General features: G+C 48.2%; 1 protein-coding gene across 3 annotated transcripts in view; it reads left to right on the top strand.

The window, feature by feature from the left end:
* The window catches only part of ppp1r42 (protein phosphatase 1, regulatory subunit 42), a 236261-nt gene that overhangs the window by 173826 nt on the left and 40151 nt on the right, over positions 1 to 22284 (top strand). For 2 of the 3 annotated variants that reach the window (XM_038809529.1, XM_038809531.1), the window contains one exon: positions 10473 to 10521. The exons of the other annotated variant lie outside the window; for it this stretch is intronic. In XM_038809529.1, the coding sequence (XP_038665457.1) occupies positions 10473 to 10521 (49 nt within the window). The remainder of the gene's footprint in view (positions 1 to 10472; positions 10522 to 22284) is intronic. 3 annotated transcript variants of the gene reach the window in all.

The raw sequence follows: 22284 nt of genomic DNA, 5'->3' as shown, positions 1-22284 counted from the left end.
AGGTCATACCTCGAAATGGTGATAGTGGTGTCTGGGACATTTTCTGTAACATACTACAAGCAACCAAGGCAATGACTCGCCATGGACCCAGGCACAGATGAATGATGGTGGAAGGGGGATTGGCAGCAAGGGCAGGGTGGTGGCTCGCAGTGCCCCCCCCCCTCTCTTTTTGCCTCAATAAGGCACTGAAAGGGTGGCACAGTGATGAAGTGGTTAGCACTCCTGCTTCACGGTGCCGAGGACCCAGGTTCGATCCTGGCCCCAGGTCACTGTCTGTGTGGCGTTTGCACATTCTCCCCGTGTCTGCGTGTTTCTCACCCACACAAACCTCAAAGATGTGCAGAGCAGATGCATAGACCACACTAAATTGCCCCTCAATTGGAAAAAAATAATTGGGTACTCTAAATTTATTTTAAAAATAAAATAAAAATAAGGTGCTGAATGCCTTTTAAGAAGCTCCCATCCCCCACGCCGGAAGACTGTAAGCTAACATGCCAGGATTTACCTTTTGGACTTCTCATCTGGTGAGTCATCCGCAACTAGATTAATTTCAGCAGCAGCAATGCCTTCACAAGGGCCTTAATTGGTGGTAAGGCAGAAAGGCCACCCACAAATTTTCCCATTATGGACTGAATTCACGGTGGAAGACAACAGTGGGATACCAGAGCTCCAGGAGAACCAGGGGGGAGAGGTGAGAGCAGTGACCATTACTAAGGAGAAGGTTCTGGCGAAACCTCAGGTCTGAAGGTGGATAAGTCACCTGGACCGGATGGACTACACCTCAGGGTACTAAAAGAGATAGCTGAGGAAATTGTGGAGGCATTAGTGATGATCTTTCGGGGAGGCAGGAAGGGTCCCAGAGGACTGGATGGTGTCTAATGTAACACCACTGTTTAAGAAGGGAGGGAGGCTGAAGACGGGAAATTATAGGCCAGTTAGCCTGACTTCGGTCATTGGTAAGATTTGAGAGTCTGTTATTAAAGGTGAGATCGCGAAGCACTTGGAAGTGCATGGTAAAATAGGACTGAGTCAGCGCGGCTTTGTCAAAGGGAGGTTGTGTCTAACAAATCTGTTAGAGTTCTTTGAGGAGGTAACAAGCAAGTTAGACAAAGGAGAATCAGTGGACGTGATTTATTTAGATTTCTAGAAGGCCTTTGACAAGGTGCCGCATAGGAGACTGTTAAATAAGTTAAAAGCCCATGGTGTTAAGGGTAAGATCCTGGCCTGGATAGAGGATTGGATGACTGGCAGAAGGCAAAGAATGGGGATAAAGGGGTATTTTTCAGGATGGCAGCCGGTGACTAGTGGTGTGCCTCAGGGGTCTGTGCTGGGACCACAATTTTTTACAATATACATTAATGATCTGGAAGAAGCTCCTGAAGGCACTGTTGCTAAGTTTGCAGATAATACAAAGATCTGTAGAGGGACAGGTAGTATTGAGGAAGCAAGGGGGCTGCAGAAGGACTTGGGCATGCTAGGAGAGTGGGCAATGAAGTGGCAAACGAAATACAATGTGGAAAAGTGTGAGGTTATGCACTTTGGAAGGAGGAATCTAGGCATAGACTATTTTCTAAATGGGGCAATGCTTTGGAAAGCAAAAGCACAAAGGGTCTTGGGAGACCTTGTTCACAATTCTCTTAAGGTTAATGTGCAGGTTCAGTTGGCAGTTAAGAAGGCAAATGCAATGTTGGCATTCCTGTCAAGAGGGTTATAATACAAGACCAGGGATGTACTTCTGAGGCTGTATAAGGCTCTGGTCAGACCCCATTTGGAGTATTGTGAGCAGTTTTGGGCCCCATATCTAAGGAAGGATGTGCTGGCCTTGGAAAGGGTCCAGAGGAGGTTCACAAGAATGATCCCTGGAATGAAGAACTTGTCGTATGAGAAACGTTTGAGGACTCTGGATCTGTACTCGTTGGAGTTTAGAACGATGAGAGGGGATCTTATTGAAACGTACAAGATACTACGAGGCCTGGATAGAGTGGACGTGGAGAGGATGTTTCCACTTGTAGGAAAATCTAGAACCAGAGGACACCATCTCAGATTAAAGGGACGATCCTTTAAAACAGAGATGAGGAGGAATTTTTTCAGCCAGAGGGTGGTGAATCTGTGGAACTCTTTGCTGCAGAAGGCTGTGGAGGCCAATTCACTGAGTGTCTTTAAGACAGAGATAGATAGGTTCTTGATGAATAAGGGGATCAGGGGTTATGGGGAGAAAGCAGGAGAATGGGGATGAGAAAATATCAGCCATGATTGAATGGCGGAGCAGACTTGATAGGCCAAGTGGCCTAATTCTGCTCCTATGTCTTATGGTCTTAATTGAGCCAGTGGCAGGAAGGCAGCATGGTCCCCACCCACCATCCTCTCACCTGATTAAATTCCCCATAACTCAAACTAGCTGTGGGGAGAGCATTAAATTCCATCCAACATTGTTGCTTATGCTTCAGATAGACTCCTCTATTCTCCAAAGAAGTGCATTGTTTCTGAAAATGTTGACAGCACTACACATGTTTCCCCTTGCTGCTCTTCAAATTACTGTAAGAAGTCTTACAACACCAGGTTAAAGTCCAACAGGTTTGTTTCAAACACGAGCTTTCGGAGCACGGCTCCTTCTTCAGGTGAATGGAAAGGCTTGTTCCAGAAATGTTTATATAGACACAGTCAGAGATGCCCCGGAATGCGAGCACCTGCAGGCAATCAAATCATCAAAGATGCAGAGAGAGAGGTAACTCCAGGTTAAAGAGGTGTGAATTGTCCCAAGCCAGTTCAGTCGGTAGGCCTCTGCAAGTCCAGGCTTGTTGGTGGGGGCCGAATGTAATGCGACATGAATCCCAGATCCTGGATCTGGGATTCATGTCGCATTACATTCGGCCCCCACCAACAAGCCTGGACTTGCAGAGGCCTACCGACTGAACTGGCTTGGGACAATTCACACCTCTTTAACCTGGAGTTACCTCTCTCTCTGCATCTTTGATGATTTGATTGCCTGCAGGTGCTCGCATTCCGGGGCATCTCTGACTGTGTCTATATAAACATTTCTGGAACAAGCCTTTCCATTCACCTGAAGAAGGAGCCGTGCTCCGAAAGCTCGTGTTTGAAACAAACCTGTTGGACTTTAACCTGGTGTTGTAAGACTTCTTACTGTGCTCACCCCAGTCCAACGCCGGCATCTCCACATCATGGCTTCAAATTACTGTCTTCAAATGACCCCTGAGGCTCAGCATCTGGATCAGACTGAACAGAGATTTGAGTGTCTTGCATACTCTGACACGGACTCTCCACTGACGTATTCCTCACCATGTGACATTATTGTTGTGGGATGTTTGATACCATTTGATAGGACTGAATGAAGCCTTTGTAGTCTTAAGTAGGATAACTGTATGTACTTATTAACTACAAGAACTGTATACATCTATTCAGTGAAGGGCTCAAGGTGGGAGTTGGCTCCATGCTTGCATTGTACACCACTCAGTCCAACACTAAACAGACTTTGAGTTGCAGGTTATATGTTCTCTTACGTTGCTGTATGGGCTGTACTGTACTCAGGCCCATGTTGACCCTATATGTGCCAGACCTTTATACTACAAATATCTATCCCTAATGCAGGACACAATGAGGTATGTGTATTTGCGTTGGTGGAGAATTTGCAGAGGTTATGTGATGGTGCATATTTAACCTGTCCAGCCTCCTATAAGGAATCCTTGTGCTTGTTACTCATCTCCTTCAGGAGCTATGAAGGACCAGTGGGAGATGAAAATCATGAGTTAGTGCTGAAAGTGATAAAGGATACAGCCTCAACATAGTGCCTATCATGACAGTTCAATTATTGGGGACAGCAATTCATCGTGAATGACAGTTAAGGGCCTATTGACAATGCATCATCTAATTCTGTCGTCAAACCTCTGGGTCCACGCCCTCCAGTCTCTCCAATACTCCGTGCATATGCCACCCTGCCAATCTCCAGGGCATTCTCTCTTGTACTCAGAGTGGCAATGGCTGCAGATGCATCCCCAGTTCACAGTCTCTCCCGGGCTCACTTTTCCTGGAACGAGAGAAGATAGAGAGTTATGACTATGAGGAGTGAAATGAGTGTTAAGCATAGAATTTGAGGGTTGTGAGGGATGATTGTGAGAAGGCAATATGTTGAGGACAGATTTATGTTTTTTTGTGTGTTGAAATGGATATTTGAGGAAGTGCTTAAAGAGAAAGGAATGTGTGCAACAGCAGGGTATGTTAGTCAGATAATGTAAGTTACGCTGGAGAATACTAGAGAGGTGAGAAAGTGATGTCTGCCATTGGGAGTGATATGAAACTTACCTTTCCTGACCTAATGAGGATATTAAACCTTTTACGGCAGTGTATCCACTGAATGGCCTTTGCCTTCCATCCCCAGGCAAGAGGAGATCTCTCATGGCTCTTACTGCACCCAGAGATCAAGAAACCCAGAAGGGGAGTGTTAATGCCATGTCTGAGTTAAGCAACCATTGCAAAACCTGTTACTTCAGCACTCATTCGGGTTACCACCCACAATCGATCCCACTGTTGTGGTAGGGGTATCAGTTTAGAATTCCTACTGATTACTCCTAAGGTGCTTGGGAACATAATTTCAGCATTTCCTTTGAGAAAAATCCCATTAATGAACTCTAGTGCTGTCCAAGCAGTTTTTCAAGCTTGTGGGGTCTGTGGGAGGTCACTCTATATAAGTATTGGTGGGAAACCAAGTCAATGGGGGTCATCCATGGTCCCTCCCAGCACACATCAGTTGGAATGACATGCAATGCTACCATTGGTGGCTGAGGGTGAGTGTTGTCTTGTGTCCGCACACAAAGATGGTTTTATTACCACTGTTCTTGCAAGGAGACAGATATCATGACAACAATTTATTTAAACCTGAATTGATTTGAGAGCTGCTTCCCTGCTCTGAATATATCCTGCCAACATAAACAGTGGCTACGCTTCAAAGGTATTGGTGACTGTAAGCATTTGGGTTGACCTGAAGTCAGGAAAGGTGCTATATAAATGCAAGTAATTATTTCTGGGAGGAGCCCACTTCTATCTTTCAGACAGCTGGCATGCCTCAGATCAATCTACAGGTATATTTGGGGCCTAAATTCACAAAAAGAAGCATAGAGATTGCCTTTGGACAAATAGAAATCCCATCACTGGTTTCAGACCTAGGTTTGTGAGTATTCCACTGAGGTTCAAGTCTGCCAGACAGCTTTGTTATTTTAGGTCAAATTTTAATTTCTCGTCATTAATGTGCTCTTTTAGACTTATCCAAAGCCATATTTGATGTTAAGCTAATGAACATTGTTATAACCCCAGTGGAGGTCCCGGGGTAGTTTCCCATGTACTCCCTGGAATATGAACTTCCCCTTTAAGGGGGCGAGACTTCGCCTTTAAGGGGGCAGGGCTTCTCCTTAATAAGGAGAGCCCCAGCTGCATAAAGACCCCGGCCTAGTTGCAGGTCGGAGAAGGAGACCCTTAGGGGAGCTGAGGAGTATTTGGAATTGTCTTGTAATAAACCTTGTTTGCTCATTTCTACTATTGTCTATGTGTCCTGCTTACTGCGGATTCAACAAACATCTAGAAAAATTAGGTGTACGCACTTCCATTTGAGTCAGAACTGGAAAGTCTAGACTTGTATATGAAGGATAGCGAGCATACATTTCGGTATCATTACTGCCTATTTCAGTGCAATACTATTCCAGTGCTCTATTCTTATGCACGGGTTTAAACATTGCTCCTAGTCTATTAAACTACCTCTTCATGTAAAACTTTTGGTGTTTGAACAAAAAAATGTCCATTGTATAGATGTTGACTTACAATGATTTTGAAAACCTCAAATGAGCCATTAAACACGGGTAAAAAGTACTCTTAAATAGGTCTTCTCTGAGTAAACATTGCACGTCGTGTTTCAGTTGCAGTCATGTAGGAGTTAGGCTGACAGGATGTAGAACCCCCATTGCAGTTTGCTGTGCCCTCCTATTGGTTAAGTTCATGCTTTCTTGCAGCTGTTGGAAAAATGAGGGGTGAATAATGATTTGGCCACAACCACAGTTTGCCAACATGTAAATACTATTTCACAGAGAGGAGGGAGAAGCCATCCTTAATGTCTCTTTGTTAGTAATATAATCCTAAAAGAAATTATATAAACGTGATAATGGTATGACACATCTTTATTTGTTACATAAGTTTTTTGCTAGAAGTGTTCATTAAAATGTCCAGTTATATCATATATTTGCATGGAATTATAACAACTCTTAAGAACAACAAGTGAAACAGGATTAATCAATTAAACATGGTTTGGAAGAACCAATTAGCTTTCATTCAGTAATTCCATTCAACCGTTGTGTTTGCTCTCTTGCATGTCCACCCTGCCAGAAGCCAAATGAACAAGACCACATTAGATTTGATGAGCTGTTTGACAATAGTCATTTGCTGCATTTGATCCATAACTAATGCTTCTAAGCAGAGTGAGATAAGTAGCCTGACTATGTGTCCAGCAAAGAATGTCATGTCTGGAACAGAACAGAAAATAGGTTTTGTTTCCAACTTTTTAATGAAAGGGGACATAAATATTGTGTTTGTTTAAGGAACCAAAATGTTCACATTTTTCGATTCAGCTTTGTTCTAAGCTTTCCTTGCATGCCATTTTAAAAATCCAAATTGTCCTCTTTGACGTGCCCATAGGATATGTTAGCTATTTAAATATCAGCACAATGCAGTCTCATTGGGAAGTACATCCCATTTTTCCGACTTCCCTGATTATATACATATTGGATATCTTTAGCAAGTTATTTTCTTTATATAGAACATAGAACATAGAACAGTACAGCACAGAACAGGCCCTTCGGCCCTCAATGTTGTGCCGAGCCATGATCACCCTACTCAAACCCACGTACCCACCCTATACCCATAACCCAACAACCACCCCCCCCCTTAACCTTACTTTTTTATTAGGACACTACGGGCAATTTAGCATGGCCAATCCACCTAACCCGCACATCTTTGGACTGTGGGAGGAAACCGGAGCACCCGGAGGAAACCCACGCACACAGGGGGAGGACGTGCAGACTCCACACAGACAGTGACCCAGCCGGGAATCGAACCTGGGACCCTGGAGCTGTGAAGCATTTATGCTAACCACCATGCTACCCTGCTGAAAGGAAATTGCATGTATCATCAGATTTCATTTGGTAAATGTTGATGAAAATTTTATACAAAATGAGAACAGTTATTTACATTTTGAAACGTGACTTGTAAACTGATCATGTTAAAAATGCTTATTCAGTGGTTATTGGCATCTGAAATTTTCCTGAAGTCCCAGTCAATCGCCTGTAGTGTTATCGTTTCAACAAGCTTCATTCACACTGTGCCTTTAAAGTAAAATGTCAAAAAGTATATTCCGAGAGTATTATCAAGCAACATTTGGCACCTATCCACATAAGATCTTATAACTAGTGACCAAAAGCTTCATAAAAGAGCTACCACTCTTACCAGAAAGTTTTGACTATTTTTGCAATCAAATACACGCAAAACTGATCAGCGACCATTTGACATCAAATGTTCTAATTTGGAATGAGTTTGCATGCAGTCAGCAGTGTTTTGCCTCTTCTTTAGTTTTGTTCCCAGTTCCTGATAATCCCCACACAGGTCCACTTTCCTGGTCTTGCCTCTGTTGTTTGTCCCAACATAGACCACAACAACTGGATCCTCCCCCTCCCACTCCAATATCCTTTCAAGACGGTCAAAGATGTCCCTCACCATGGCAGCGGGCAGGCAACATACCATGCGGGACTCTCGGCTCTGCTTGCAAAGGATGCTATCAGGTCCCCTAATTATAAAATCCCCAACAACTACCACTTGTCCTTTTGCTCCCCCGCTTGAATGGCTTCCTGTATTACAGTGCTCGGCTAGCTTGTCCTCCATGTAATCCTTTTCCTCATCCACTCAGGGAGCAACTACCCCGTACTTGTTGGACAAGGTTAAGAGCCGATCTTCCTCCATTTCTGAATTCAGGATCACTCTACCTGCCTCACTCACAGTCACACCCTGCCGTCCCTGACCACTGGCCAAATTTGAGGTACTTAATCTACAGGGTGTGACTGCCTTTTGAAACAAATTGTCCAGGTAACTGCAGATGAGCTACAGTGTCTGAAGCTCAGACTCCAGGGGCGGAATTCTCCGACACCCCAGGGGGTCGGAGGATCGCCCGGGGCCGACGTCAATCCTGCTCCCACCGTGCCCCGAATTCTCCGCCCCCCGAGATTCGGCAGGGGCGGGAATTGCGCCGCTCCGGTCGGCGGACCCCCCGCGGCGATTCTCCAGCCCGCGGTGGGCCGAAGTCCTGCCGCTGACAGGCCTTTCCCACCGGCGTGGTTTAAACCACCTCTGGTACCGGCGAGATTGGCGGCGCGGGTGGGCTCCGGGGTCCTGGGGGGGTGGGGGCGCGGGGCGATCTGACCCCGGGGGTTGCCCCCACGGTGGCCTGTCCCGCGATCGGGGCCCACCGATCAGCGGGCAGGCCTGTGCCGTGGGGGCACTCTTTCTCTTCTGCCTGCCATGGCCTTCACCATGGTGGGGGCGGAAGAGACCCCCTCCCCTGCGCATGCGCCGGTATGACATCAGCAGCCACTGACGCACCGGCGCATGCATGGACTTCCGCCGGCCAGCGAAGGCCTTTCGGCCCCAGCTGGCGGGGCGCCAAAGGCTGTTCGCGCCGGCCGGTGGAGAAAGAGCCACTCCAGCGCGGGCCTAGCCCCTCAATATCAGGGCCTGGCCCCTAAAGGTGCGGAGAATTCCGTACCTTTGGGGGGGCCTGACACCGGAGTGGTTTATGCCACTCCGTCCCGCCGGGACCGCGCGCCCCGCTGGGTAGGGGAGAATCCCGGCCCAGATCATCAATTCTGAGCCGAAATTCCTCAAGCAACAAATACTTGCTGTAGATGTGGTTACTGCAGCTCGCAATGGGATCTGCCAGCTCTCACATCATGCAGCACATGCCTGCCCAGCCATATCTATTTAAGTTAATTAATTAATTAAATAATTTTGCAGGTTTTTAAAAAATGGCGCAGATTCCCCTCCAGCCAATCAGGTCACAACTTTCCTGTGACATCGATTTTATTTCTGCTTCAGCCAATCAGGTCACAACTTTCCTATGACATCAATTTTTCTTCTGCTTCAGTGGAATCCCTGATACCACTCCGATGCTCCACCCTCTGACACTGTTCCCTGCCTCCTTCTCCATCCTCTTTAATGAAGTCCCACTTCTTTCTCTGCCCTCTTTAATGAAGTCTTGCCTCTCTCTCCACTCCTCATTGAAGTCTTATCTCTCTCGCCATGCGCTTTACTGAAGTCCCACCTCTCTCTCCGTGATCTTTAATGAAGTCTCGACTCTCCGCGCTCTCTACGGAAGTCCCGCCTCACTCTCTGCTCTTTACTGAAGTCTCGTCTCTCCGCACTCTTTAATGAAGTCTCGTCTCTCCCTCTCTCTCTCCATGCTCTTTATTGAAGTCCCGCATCTGTCTCTACTCTTTACTGAAGTCTCATCTCTCTCTCTCCAAGCACTTTAATGAAGTCTCTCCTATCTCTCTTTGCTCACATGCGGAGAAACATATGCAAGTCTTGAAGTTGATGTTATGTACATAAATAAAACATTTTTAAAAGTGCCTGATGCTTGACTAGATTGAAGCTACTCAGCAGAAACAACAGGAGTAAGACGAAAGCAGGGAATAATATGAGAGTAGATATCTTCAACTTAAGATGAGCCAAGTAGATTCTTTCTATATTGTAATTTTTAAGATGAGTTGCAACTATTCATATAAGATGGGCATCAACTTATTTAATTAGCAAAACCTCTGCTGTGTTCATTAAATTATTTGTAATTCATATCAGTAAACCAATTTGATGAAGGATCCAAAGATCCTTTTGTACAATGAAACAAAAACAATTTACAAGTGAATCAACACTGTATGCCATTATTGCAATGTATTTGCATTAGCATTCACTACTCCCATCTGGTATATTAGTGTGTATATTACAGGCAACAACTTATATCTTTTTTCTTTCAGAAAATATTTTATTAGGGCATTTATAATTTTAACAATTTTAACCATCAGGTATCAAAAGGAACAAAACAAGATAAACAACACACCCACCCAGTAACAAACCCCAGCCAACATGGTTTACACAAACAGAACCTCCTTCCCCAGCCCCCCTTTCCACTGGTCCTCCTAACTTTACTCAATATCATATATATTTGTGTCTGTCACACTTAATCATGCCAGAGAACTTTAAATATGTGCCATATAACTATGCTGGAGTACGATTAAATGTACACATCATTGAATGTACTAAGTTTTGAGTTAAAATGTTACGGCAGTGCAGCTATTCTTCCATTTAACTCGATTTGAGATTCCAATTGTAACCCACCAGACCAAAAATGCCCACATTTTCTTTTTTCCTTATAGGTCAGAACCAGTCAGATTTTTGTTACTGCCTTCTAACATGATGACTAAGGTACAGTACTTCAGTCATATGGATGAAATGTATTCAGGTTGTACTGTATTTTACAATAGACTTGTTAGACAAGTGATATGTGTGTGATGGTTGTCTCACAGTTAACTAAAAGTAACAATGTTCTCTAAACCCTGTACACACTACTGCAAAATTCTGCATCAAGATAGAACAAATCAGCTGTTGGGACTTAGTTTATGTGTTTTCATTCTAAAGCCTACGACTATAAAATCCAGAACCTTGTGGGTATGGTAAACATAGAACACACTTAGTCTCACTGTGCCTATCAGGACTTATTGGTCAAGTCAAAAGTTGTTAGGCATTTAGTGTCTTCTAGCTACTTGAGATTCTCTTTCTTGTGAGGTATGATCCAACATTACTTTGGTTTGATGCAAAACTTTAGTTTTTTACATGTAATTGATTACCGGTATACTTTCTCCAACATTGTGCTAGGTATTGAAAATAATTGCAAATTAAAATGTTTTGTGTGCATTGCCCCTTGAAGTACAATTGAAATGCTGTGGACTAATATTATCATGCAATCATGGAATCCCTACAGTGTGGAAGGAGGACATTTGGCCCATTGAGTCTGCACCAACCCTCTGAAAGAGCACCCTGCCCAGGCCCACTTGTTAAGTAATGGGGTTAGAGACAATCCAATTAGTTGTCTCATTTATGTTAAGTATCCAATAATTGACACTGATTATGTAAAGGGTCCTCAGGTGGCCTTTGTGCCAGGTGATGTGATGATAGAGTTTTGTGCAGAGTCTGTTAAAGTAAAATAAAGGTTTTTGTGAAAAGTAGCAGAACCTTTGACTCTTTATACAACAGCAGCTAAATGTTTAACACCACTTTCCCCACCCTATCCCTTTAACCCTACCTAACCTTTAGATACTAAGGGCCAATTTAGCATGGCTGTAATTGTATGATCACATGGGTCTTGACCATGGAATGTGTTTCTGGATTCTCTGCCGGATTTATTTGTTTCAAACTTTCTAGGTTTCCTGGACATCTGTGCCCTGAGTTTAATGAATGGAGTAACTAATTTGGTCTTGTTACATTGATGAGGTAAATAACCTCTAAGAATTTCGGAAGGTATGCAATTTTGTAACAACTTCTGTGAATTGGATCATTTTAAGGTGACACAAACAAGTTAGTAAGAATACTGTGCTATACTTTTGGATATTTAGATTCATAGAGTCATAGATGTTTACAGCATGGAAACAGGCCCTGTGGCCCAGCTTGTCAATGCTGCCCAGTTTCTATCACTAAGCTAGTTCCTATTGCCCAGATTTGGCACATATCCCTCTATACCCACCCTACCCATGTAACTGTCGAACTGCTTTTTAAAAGAAAAAATTGTACCCGCCTCCACCACTGCCTCTGGCAGCTCATTCCAGATGCTCACCACCCTCTGTATGAAAGAATTTCCCCCCTGGTCTCTTTTGTGTCTCTCCCCTCTCACCTTAAACCTATGCCCTCTAGTTTTAGACTCCTCTAACTTTGAGAAAAGATGTTGACTATCTACCTTATCTATGCTCCTTATTATTTTATAGACCTCTATAAGTTCACCCCTAAGCCTCCTATGCTCCAGGACAAAAATCCCAGCCTATCCAGCCTCTCCTTATAATTCAGACCATCAAGTCCTGGTAGCATCCTCGTAAATCTCTTATGCACTCTTTCTAGTTTAACAATATCCTTCCTATAATAGGGTGACCAGAACTGAACTCAGTATTCCATGTGTGATCTTATCGATGTCGTGTATAACTTCAACAAGACGTCCCAACTCCTTATTCAATATTCTGACCAATAAAACCTAGCATGCTGAATGCCTTCTTCACCGTCCTGTCCACCTGCGATTCCACCCTCAAGGAGCTATGAACCTGTACCCCTGGATCGCTTTGTTCTGTAATTCTCCTCAACTCCCTACCATTAACTGAGTAGATCCTGCCCTGATTTGATCTACCAAAATGCATTACCTCACATTTATCCAAATTAAACTCCATCTGCCATTCATCGGCCCACTGGCCCAATTGGTCAAGATCCTGTTGCAATCTTATATAACATTCTTCACTATCCACTATGCCACCAATCTTAGTGTTATCTGCAAACTTGCTAACCATGCCCCCTACATTCTCATCCAAATCATTAATATATATATAACAAATAACAGTGGACCCAGCACCAATCCTTGAGGCACACCGCTGGTCACAGGCCTCCAGTTTGAAAAACAACCCTCCACAAACACCCTTTGGCTTTGGTCGCCAAGCCAATTTTGTATCCAATTGGTTGTCTCACCCTGGATTCCGTAACCTTTTGCAACAACCTACCATGCGGTACCTTGTCAAAGGCCTTGCTAAAGTCCATGTAGACAACATCGACTGCACTGCCCTCATCTAACTTTTTGGTTACCCCTTCAAAAACCTCAATCAAATTGGTGAGACATGACTTTCCCCTTACAAAGCTATGCTGACTTTCCCTAATTAGCCCTTGTCTGTCTAAATGCCTGTAGATCCTGTCCCTCAGAATACCTTCTAACAATTTACCCACTACAGAAGTAAGGCTAACCGGTCTGTAGTTCCCAGGCTTATCCCTACAGCCCTTTTTAAACAAGGACACACATTTGCTACCCGCAATCTTCAGGCACCTCTCCTGTGGCTGTCGATGATTCAAATATCTCAACCAAAGGGCTGGCAATTTCCTCCCTAGCATATTGAATGAGGAATTCTCCCTGAATACACTCAACAAATTTCTCTCCACCCAAACCCCTAGTGCTATGGCTGTCCCAGTTAATGTTGGAAAGTTAAAATCCCCTATTATTACCACCCTATTCTTCCGGCAGCTCTCTGTAATCTCCTTGAATACTGCTTCTCGATTTCCCCCTGACTATTTGGGGGCCCTAAGTACAGTCCCATCAAAGTAATCTCACCCTTCTTATTTTTCAGTTCTACCCATATAAACTCAGTGGGCGAACCCTTGGACATATCCTCTCTCTGTACTGCCATGATGTTGAACCCTAATCAGAAACACAACTCCCCCTCCTCTCTTACCTGTTCCATCTTTCCTATAGCATCTGTACCCTGGAACATTGAGCTGCCAGTCCTGCTTCTCCTTTAGCCATGTTTCAGTAATAGCTATAATATCCCGGTCCCATGTACCTATCCATGCCCTGAGTTCATCTGCCTTGCCCGTTAGACTTCTTGCATTGAAATAAATGCAGTTCAATCTGTTTCTCTGCCTTCCACATTTCTCCTCACTGACTTTTGTTTCTAGCCCCTCTTTACTACCCTCTGACTTCCTGCATTAGTTCCCCTCCCCAACAGTGCTGGCAAATAACCCCCATAGGACATTAGTTCCAGTCCTGCCTAGGTGTAGACCGTCCGATTTGTAATGGTCCTATCTCTCCCAGAGTCAGTTCCAATGTCCCAAAGATCTGAATCCCTCCCTACTACACCATCTCTCAAGCCAGGCATTCATCCTGTCTATCCTGTCATTCCTACTCTGACTAGCACGTGGCACTGCAGCAATCCTGAGATTACTACCTTTGAGGTCCTACTTTTTAGTTTATCTCCTCACTCCCTAAATTCAGCATGTAGGACCTCATCCTGTTTTTTTTACCTATATCGTTATGAAGGTTGACAAGTCTCCTGGCCCTGATGGAATTAATCCCAGGGTACTAAAGGAGATGGCTAGGGAAATTGAAAATGCACTCGCGATAATTTATCAAAATTCACTAGACTCTGGGGTGGTCCCGGCGGATTTGAAATGAGCAAACGTGACACCACTGTTTAAAACAGGAGGTAGGTAGAAAGCGGGTAATTATAGGCCAGTTAGCTTAACTTCGGTAGTAGGGAAGATGCTGGAATCTGTCATCAAGGAAGAAATAGCGAGGCATCTGGATGGAAATTGTCCCATTGGACAGACTTAGCATGGGTTCATAAAGGGCAGGTCGTGGACTTCCGGTGTGCATCATGGAGTGAGTGAGCACACAAGGCAGCTCCTGCCTAAGGTTGCAGAAAAGAGCTCTTTTTTGGGCAGCACGGGTTGGAATTTCGATGAAAAGGCGTGGGTGAAGGTTCAAGGAGTATTTTCCCCCAGGAATAGGATGTTTCTTGGTTATCAGGCCCTCAGAAACAGTGCAAGATTTGTCTGAGCTGCAACAAACAAAAGCCTCTGCAAGCATGCTAGCGGGGGAAGGGCCAGCTTATAGGTCTCGAGCTGACCTGAGGGCCTTTATGAAAGCTGAATTCTAGCAGCAGAGGGAAGAACTGTGAAAAGATCTCACCAAGGCCATTGAAGAAGCGGAGACGGACTTCCGGTAGCGGTGATGCGGAGCTAAGCCGCACGTTCAGTGGCTCCCACTATTTTTGGACTTTGGGGCTCTTTTAAGGGCTCGTAGTGGTGCTGTTTGGAATTTTCCCCGTGTGGGAACACTCCTTCTCAGATTCTCCACCGGTGGATGGCCTGGACTAGGAGTGGAGCGGTCAGAAAACCGGCTTTGCAGTTGCGGCTAAGTCGCAGCTCCCGCTACTTAAGGACTTTTGGGCCGATTTGAGGGCCCCAAACGGTGCTGTCGCAACGAATCCCGGTGGGGGAAGGTGTCTAGAGGAGCATTCCCCATAATTTATGGTGCACATCCGGAGTGGGGCAAAGGAAAAGGCTGCAGCAGCTCCACAAGAAAAGCGGGGGAAGAAGGACAAAATGGCGGCTGGCGGAACACCCGAGGACTGGTGGAAGTGGGCGCAGGAGCAGCAAGCTGCTCTTCTGCGCTGTTTTGCGGAGCTGAAGGCTGAGTTGCTGGACTCACTGAATGCGACCACCAACAAGCTGCTTGGAGCTCAGGCGGCCCAGGAGGTGTCTATCCGGGAGTTGCAGCAGCAGGCCGCTGAGAGGGAGGAGGAGGCCGTGGTCCTCGTGGGGAAAGTGGAGTTGCACGAGGCACTTCACAAAAAGTGGCAAGACCGCTTGGAGGAGCTGGACGTTCGCACGAGGCGAAAGAATTTGAGGATCCTGGGCCTGGCGGAGGGGCTGGAGGGGTCGGATCTCCCGTGGTACGTGACCACGATGTTGAGCTCGTTGATGGGAGCGGGGTCCTTCCATTTGCCCCTGGAGCTTGAGGGAGCTCACAGAGTGCTGGCCAGGAGGCCTAAGGCAAATGAACCCCCGCGGGCGGTGCTGGTGCGGTTCCATCGATTTAGTGACTGGGAGTGTGTGCTGCGCTGGGCCAAGAAAGAGAGGAGCAGCAAGTGGGAGAACTCGGTAGTATGAATCTACCAGGACTGGAGTGCGGAGGTGGCAAAGCGGAGGGCCGGGTTCAACCGGACGAAGGCGGTGCTTCATGCCAAGCAGGTCAGATTTGGAATGCTGCAGCCTGCGCGTCTGTGGGTGACATATAAGGACCGGCACCACTACTTCGAGTCCCCGGAGGAGGCGTGGGCCTTTGTACAGGTGGAGAAACTGGACTTGAACTAGGATCTGGGGACACACTATGGCCGTTGCTGTTTTCGCTGTTGCTGTTCTTCAATTTTGACACGTGTTTTTTTATGCTGCTTTTCTTTTTGCTCTGTTTCCGGGTGGGTTTGTCTGTTGGGTATGGGTGTGGGGTATGTGGGGAACGTTGGGGGTATGTGCTTTATATGTTCTCTTCTGTACAGGGCCGGGGGTTGGGGTGAAACTGGATTTTGAGGAGCTGCGTCGGAAGGGTGGGGTGTGGCAGTGTGAAAGCGCGGGCTTTCCTTTGGTTGTCCGCACTGCGGGGCAGGGGGGGCGGAGCTGGAGGTGGGGGCGTGGCCTCTACTGGTTTTCTTTCCCGCGCTGAAGCGGTGCCAAGGAGGTGTGGCAAGAGGGGGATGACCCCATGCCAGGAGGAGATGGGTTTTGGCAGGAGCTGCCGGGTCAGCAGAAGTCAGCTGACTCACGGAAGTACCATGGAGGGTGCGTCGCGGCTAGGAGGGGTCCTAGCCTGGGGGGGTGGGGGGGGATACCGGGTTGCTGCTGGAATGGCCAGGAAGGAGCTGGCGTGGGCCGGGGGGGTAGAGGAGAGGCGTTATCGCCATGGGGAACGGGTCAGGCGGGGCGAGCTGGCCTGGGGCAAGCAGTCGATAAGCTATGGCTAGCCGGCGGGGGAGAGGGGCAGGTTGCTCTCTGATTCGGCTGATTACCTGGAACGTGAGGGGGCTGAATGGGCCGGTTAAGAGAACCAGGGTATTTTCTCATCTGAAGGGGCTGAAGGTGGACGTGGCTATGCTCCAGGAGACCCACTTGAAGGTGGCGGACCAGGTTCGTCTGAGAAAGGGGTGGGTGGGGCAGGTTTTTCACTCAGGATTGGACGCAAAGAACCGGGGGGTGGCGATTCTGGTGGGGAAGAGAGTGGCGTTCGAGGCGGCTGAGGTGGTGTCGGACAAGGAGGGCAGATATATTATGGTGAAGGGTAGGCTGCAGGGAGAGAAGGTGGTGCTGGTAAATGTATATGCCCCGAACTGGGATGATGCCGGCTTCATGAGGCGCTTGTTGGGCCGCATTCCGGACCTGGAGGCGGGGGGCCTGATCATGGGGGGAGACTTTAACACAGTGCTGGATCCCCCACTGGACCGGTCCAGTTCAAGGACGGGTAGGAGACCGGCGGCGGCCAGAGTGCTGAGGGGGTTTATGGACCAGATGGGAGGGGTGGATCCCTGGAGGTTTGGGAGGCCGAGAGCGCGGGAGTATTCCTTTTTCTCCCATGCCCATAGGGTCTATTCCCGAATAGATTTTTTCATCCTGAGCAGGGGATTGATCCCGAAGGTGCAGGATGCAGAGTATTCGGCCATAGCGATCTCAGACCATGCTCCGCACTGGGTTGATCTGAAGATGGGGGAGGCGCGGGACCAGCGCCCGCTCTGGCGCCTGGATGTGGGGCTGCTGGCTGATGAGGAGGTGTGTAGGAGGGTCCGGGGAAGTATTGAGGGGTATCTTGATACCAATGATACGGGGGAGGTCCGGGTGGGGATGGTCTGGGAGGCTCTGAAAGCAGTGATCCGGGGGGAGCTGATCTCCATCCGGGCCCATAGGGAAAGGAGGGAGAGGAAGGAGAGGGAGAGACTGGTGGGGGAGCTCCTGGATGTGGACAGGAGATACGCGGAGGCACCGGAGGAGGGGTTGCTGGGGGAACGGCGCAGTTTGCAGGCCAAATTTGATTTGTTGACCACCAGAAAGGCGGAGACACAGTGGAGGAGGTCGCAGGGCACGGTATATGAGTATGGGGAGAAGGCGAGCAGGATGTTGGCGCATCAGCTCCGTAGGCGAGATGCGGCTAGGGAAATTGGTGGAGTGACGGATAGGGGTGGGAATGTAGTGCAGAAGGGGACAGAAGTAAATGGGGTCTTTAGGGACTTCTACGAGGAACTGTACCGGTCAGAACCTCCGATGGGGAGAGGGGGGATGGAGAGCTTCATGAACAGGCTACGGTTCCCAAGGGTTCAAGAGGAGCTGGTAGAGGGGCTGGGGGTGCCGATAGAGTTGGAGGAGCTAGTCAGGGGGATTGGACAAATGCAGTCAGGTAAGGCGCCGGGGCCGGACGGGTTCCCGGTGGAATTTTATAAAAAGTATGCGGATCTGGTGGGCCCCCTGTTGGTGCGAGCTTTCAATGAGGCATCGGAGGGGGGGGCTTTGCCCCCGACGATGTCGCGGGCACTGATCTCTCTGATTCTAAAGCGGGATAAGGACCCCTTGCAGTGTGGATCATACAGGCCTATCTCGCTCCTCAATGTTGACGCTAAGTTGCTGGCGAAGATCCTGGCCACCAGGATAGAGGACTGTGTGCCAGGGGTGATACACGAGGATCAGACAGGATTTGTCAAGGGATGGCAGCTCAACACGAATGTGCGGAGACTGCTAAATGTTATTATGATGCCGGCAGTGGAGGGGGAGGCGGAGATAGTGGTGGCGCTGGATGCGGAGAAAGCGTTTGATAGAGTTGAGTGGGGGTACCTGTGGGAGGTGCTGGAGCGGTTCGGATTCGGGGAGGGATTCATCAAATGGGTGAGGCTGCTCTACGCGGCTCCGATGGCAAGTGTAGTTACAAATGGAAGGAGATCGGAGTACTTTAGGCTCTACCGTGGGACCAGGCAGGGGTTCCCCCTGTCCCCCTTGCTCTTTGCACTGGCGATTGAACTTTTGGCTATGGCGTTGAGGGAGTCAGGGAGATGGAGGGGTCTGGTGCGGGGTGGGGAGGAACATCGTGTATCGCTGTATGCGGACGACCTGCTGTTGTATGTGGCGGATCCAGAAGGGGGAATGCCGGGGGTGATGGAGCTGTTAGCAGAATTTGGGGGCTTCTCGGGCTATAAGTTAAATTTAGGCAAGAGTGAGGTATTTGTAGTACACCCGGGTGATCAGGAGGAGGGAATTGGGAGACTCCCATTTAAGAGGGCAGTGAAGAGTTTCAGATACCTGGGGGTGCAGGTGGCCAGGAGTTGGGGGACTGTCCATAAGCTTAATTTTACCAGGCTGGTGGAGCAGATGGAAGAGGAATTTAAAAGGTGGGACATGGTGTCGCTATCGTTGGCGGGTAGAATGCAGTCCGTCAAAATGACGGTTCTCCCGAGGTTCTTGTTCCTTTTTCAGTGTTTGCCCATCTTTATCCCTAGGGCCTTTTTTAGAAGGGTTACGAGCAGCATCATGAGCTTTGTTTGGGCGCATGGGACCCCGAGGGTGAAGAGGGTCTTCTTGGAGCGGGGTAGAGATGAGGGGGGGCTGGCGTTACCCAATCTCTCGGGGTATTATTGGGCGGCCAATGTGTCGATGGTGCGCAAGTGGGTAATGGAGGGGGCAGCATGGAAACGGATGGAGAGGGCGTCCTGTGAAGATACAAGCCTGGGGGCCCTGGTAACGGCGCCGTGGCCGCTCCCTCCTACGAGGTATACCACGAGTCCGGTGGTGGCGGCTACCCTCAAGATTTGGGGGCAGTGGAGGCGACATAGGGGAGAAGTGGGGGGCTCGATGGAGGCTCCGTTGAGGGGGAACCATAGGTTCGTCCCCGGGAACATTGATGGGGGATTTCATGGTTGGTACAGAGCGGGCATCAGACAGCTGAGGGACCTGTTTATTGATGGGAGGTTTGCGAGCCTGGGGGAGTTGGAGGAGAAATCTGGGCTCCCCCCGGGGAACATGTTCAGGTATCTGCAGGTAAAGGCATTTGCTAGGCGGCAGGTGGAGGGATTCCCTTTGCTTCCCGCGAGGGGGGTGAGCGACAGGGTGCTTTCGGGGGTCTGGGTCGGAGAGGGGAAGATATCTGATATCTACAAGGTTATGCAGGAGGCGGAGGAGGCGTCAGTAGAGGAGCTGAAAGCTAAGTGGGAGGGGGAACTGGGGGAACAGATCGAAGACGGGACATGGGCTGATGCCCTGGAGAGGGTTAATTCTTCCTCCTCGTGTGCGCGGCTTAGCCTCATCCAATTCAAGGTGCTGCACCGGGCCCACATGACTGGGACAAGGATGAGTAGGTTCTTTGGGGGTGAAGACAGGTGTGTCAGGTGCTCGGGGAGTCCAGCGAACCATGCCCATATGTTCTGGGCATGCCCGGCGCTGGAGGAGTTCTGGAAGGGGGTGGCGAGGACAGTGTCGAGGGTGGTGGGATCCAGGGTTAAGCCAGGATAGGGACTCGCGATTTTTGGGGTTGGGGTGGAGCCGGGAGTGCAGGAGGCGAAAGAGGCCGGTGTGCTGGCCTTTGCGTCCCTAGTAGCCCGGCGAAGGATCTTGCTACAATGGAAAGATGCGAGGCCCCCAAGCGTGGAGACCTGGATCAATGACATGGCGGGTTTCATTACGCTAGAGAAGGTCAAATTCGCCCTGAGAGGGTCGGTACAAGGGTTCTTTAGGCGGTGGCAACCTTTTCTCGACTTTCTGGCTCAACGATAGGGTACGGGGACAGTAGCAGCAGCAACCCGGGGGGGGAGGGGGGGAAGGGGGAGGGAAAAGGTCGGGGGGGGGGGGGGGGGGGGGGGGGGGGGGGCGGACGATGACTATGTTTGTTTATTTAATTTAAATTTATTTTGAAGTTCTTTTGTTGTTCATTGGGGTTGGGGGGGTGGGGGATGGGATACATGCGTCGATACGGTCTGGGGGTGGTACGGTTATTATGGGTTATTTTGTTGCATTTCATTGTTTGTCGTTATGTTTTATATTTTCTGTAAAAAAAAAATTTTAAAAAGGGCAGGTCGTGCCCAACTAATTTAGTGGAATTTTTTGAGGACATTACCAGTGCAGTAGACAATGGGGAGCCAATGGATGTGGTATATCTGGATTTCCAGAAAGCTTTTGACAAGGTGCCACACAAAACGTTGCTGCATAAGATAAAGACGCATGGCGTTAAGGGTAAAGTAGTAGCATGGATCAAGTGTCAAAATTAAAATCAAACTGGATTTAACATCTTAATAGTGCTATAAGATGGTTGTGATAGGTTGCACAGTTGTTTTTCTTTCACCTTGTAAACATACTAGCTTGGTGTGTTGCTGTGGCATGGGCTTTCCCATGAGTGGCCTGGAGTTGGATCTTGTTGGAATGGAGGGACTCGGGCCGCCGAAACCGGGGGTGTGGGTGAGGTTGGAAAATATCAAGTTTGCCTTGAGTGGGAATGTGGAGAGGTTTCTTCAAGAACAATTGAGAAGTCAGCAGAGGGAGGGGAAGGGGGTGACTCTGGGGTTTAAAAAAGGAGGCAGAGTGGCTGGTGGGTAACGGCAGGGAGGGTAGGGTGCAGGGGTGTTGGTTATTTATTTGTTATGAGATTTCTTTTTTGTTCTCTTTTTGGTTTTGGTTGTGTTTGATGTGTATATATACAAATGCCTTTAATAAAAACATTTTTGAAAAATCTAAGAAATCTTTGGCTGGAAATACTTCAACTGACTCAGCGACGACGCGTCAAGCCTCAGCAGGGTAGATGGTGGTGGCGGGTCAGGCAGCTAGAGCCACCCCGATCACGGCAGATCATGGGGGTATTGGCCATTGAGTTCGAAAAGCAGTTTGAGAATTATTTAGAGAAGCACTGCAGGGTGATGCTCGACACTCTGCTTAAGTCGATTGAGGAGGCCCTGGGCCCTGTTCATGAGAAGTTGAAGAGGACTTTGGAGGCAGTAAAGGAACATGGAGAGGTGTTGAAAGGGGTAGAGGAGGCTTTATCGAGGCATGGTGACCAAATTGCCTCATTGGAGGCTGAGATCTCGGCGGAAAAGAACAAGAATCTGAGGGCAAAGATAGATGACCTGGAGAATCGTTTGAGGAGACAAAACCTCAGGGTCGTTGGGGTGCTGGGTGGCGTGGAGGGGCTGAATCCAACTGCGTACCTTTCGCAGATGTTCAGTAAGATGGTTGGGAGGGGCTATTGGTGTCTTCTCCAGAGTTGGATAGAGCTCATTGAACACTCTGGAGAAGCCTCAGGCGAATGAGCCACCGCGAAGGGTGATAGCCAGATTCCACAGCTTCCAGGGGAAAGAGTGTGACCTGAGGTGGGATGGAAGCCATGTTAGAGTATACCAAGATCTAGGTGCGGTGCAGGCGAAGAAGCAGGCGGCCTTAATGAGGCCAATGCGGTGTTATACAAGAGTGGAGTAAGATTTGAAGTGGTATATCCTGCAAGGCTGCGTGTTATCTTCGGGTCAAAGGACCATTAGGAACAAAGAACAATACAGCACAGGAACAGGCCCTTCGGTTCTCCAAGCCTATACCGGTCACCCTTAGCAAAAACCCTCAGCACTTCCTTGTGCCATAATCCTCTCTACCCATCATATCCAT

This window comes from Scyliorhinus canicula, chromosome 10 (genome assembly GCF_902713615.1).
Source record: "Scyliorhinus canicula chromosome 10, sScyCan1.1, whole genome shotgun sequence".
Classification (NCBI taxonomy): domain Eukaryota; kingdom Metazoa; phylum Chordata; class Chondrichthyes; order Carcharhiniformes; family Scyliorhinidae; genus Scyliorhinus; species Scyliorhinus canicula.
Note: the sequence above shows the minus strand (reverse complement) of the source record. Positions and strands in the feature narration are given on the sequence as shown.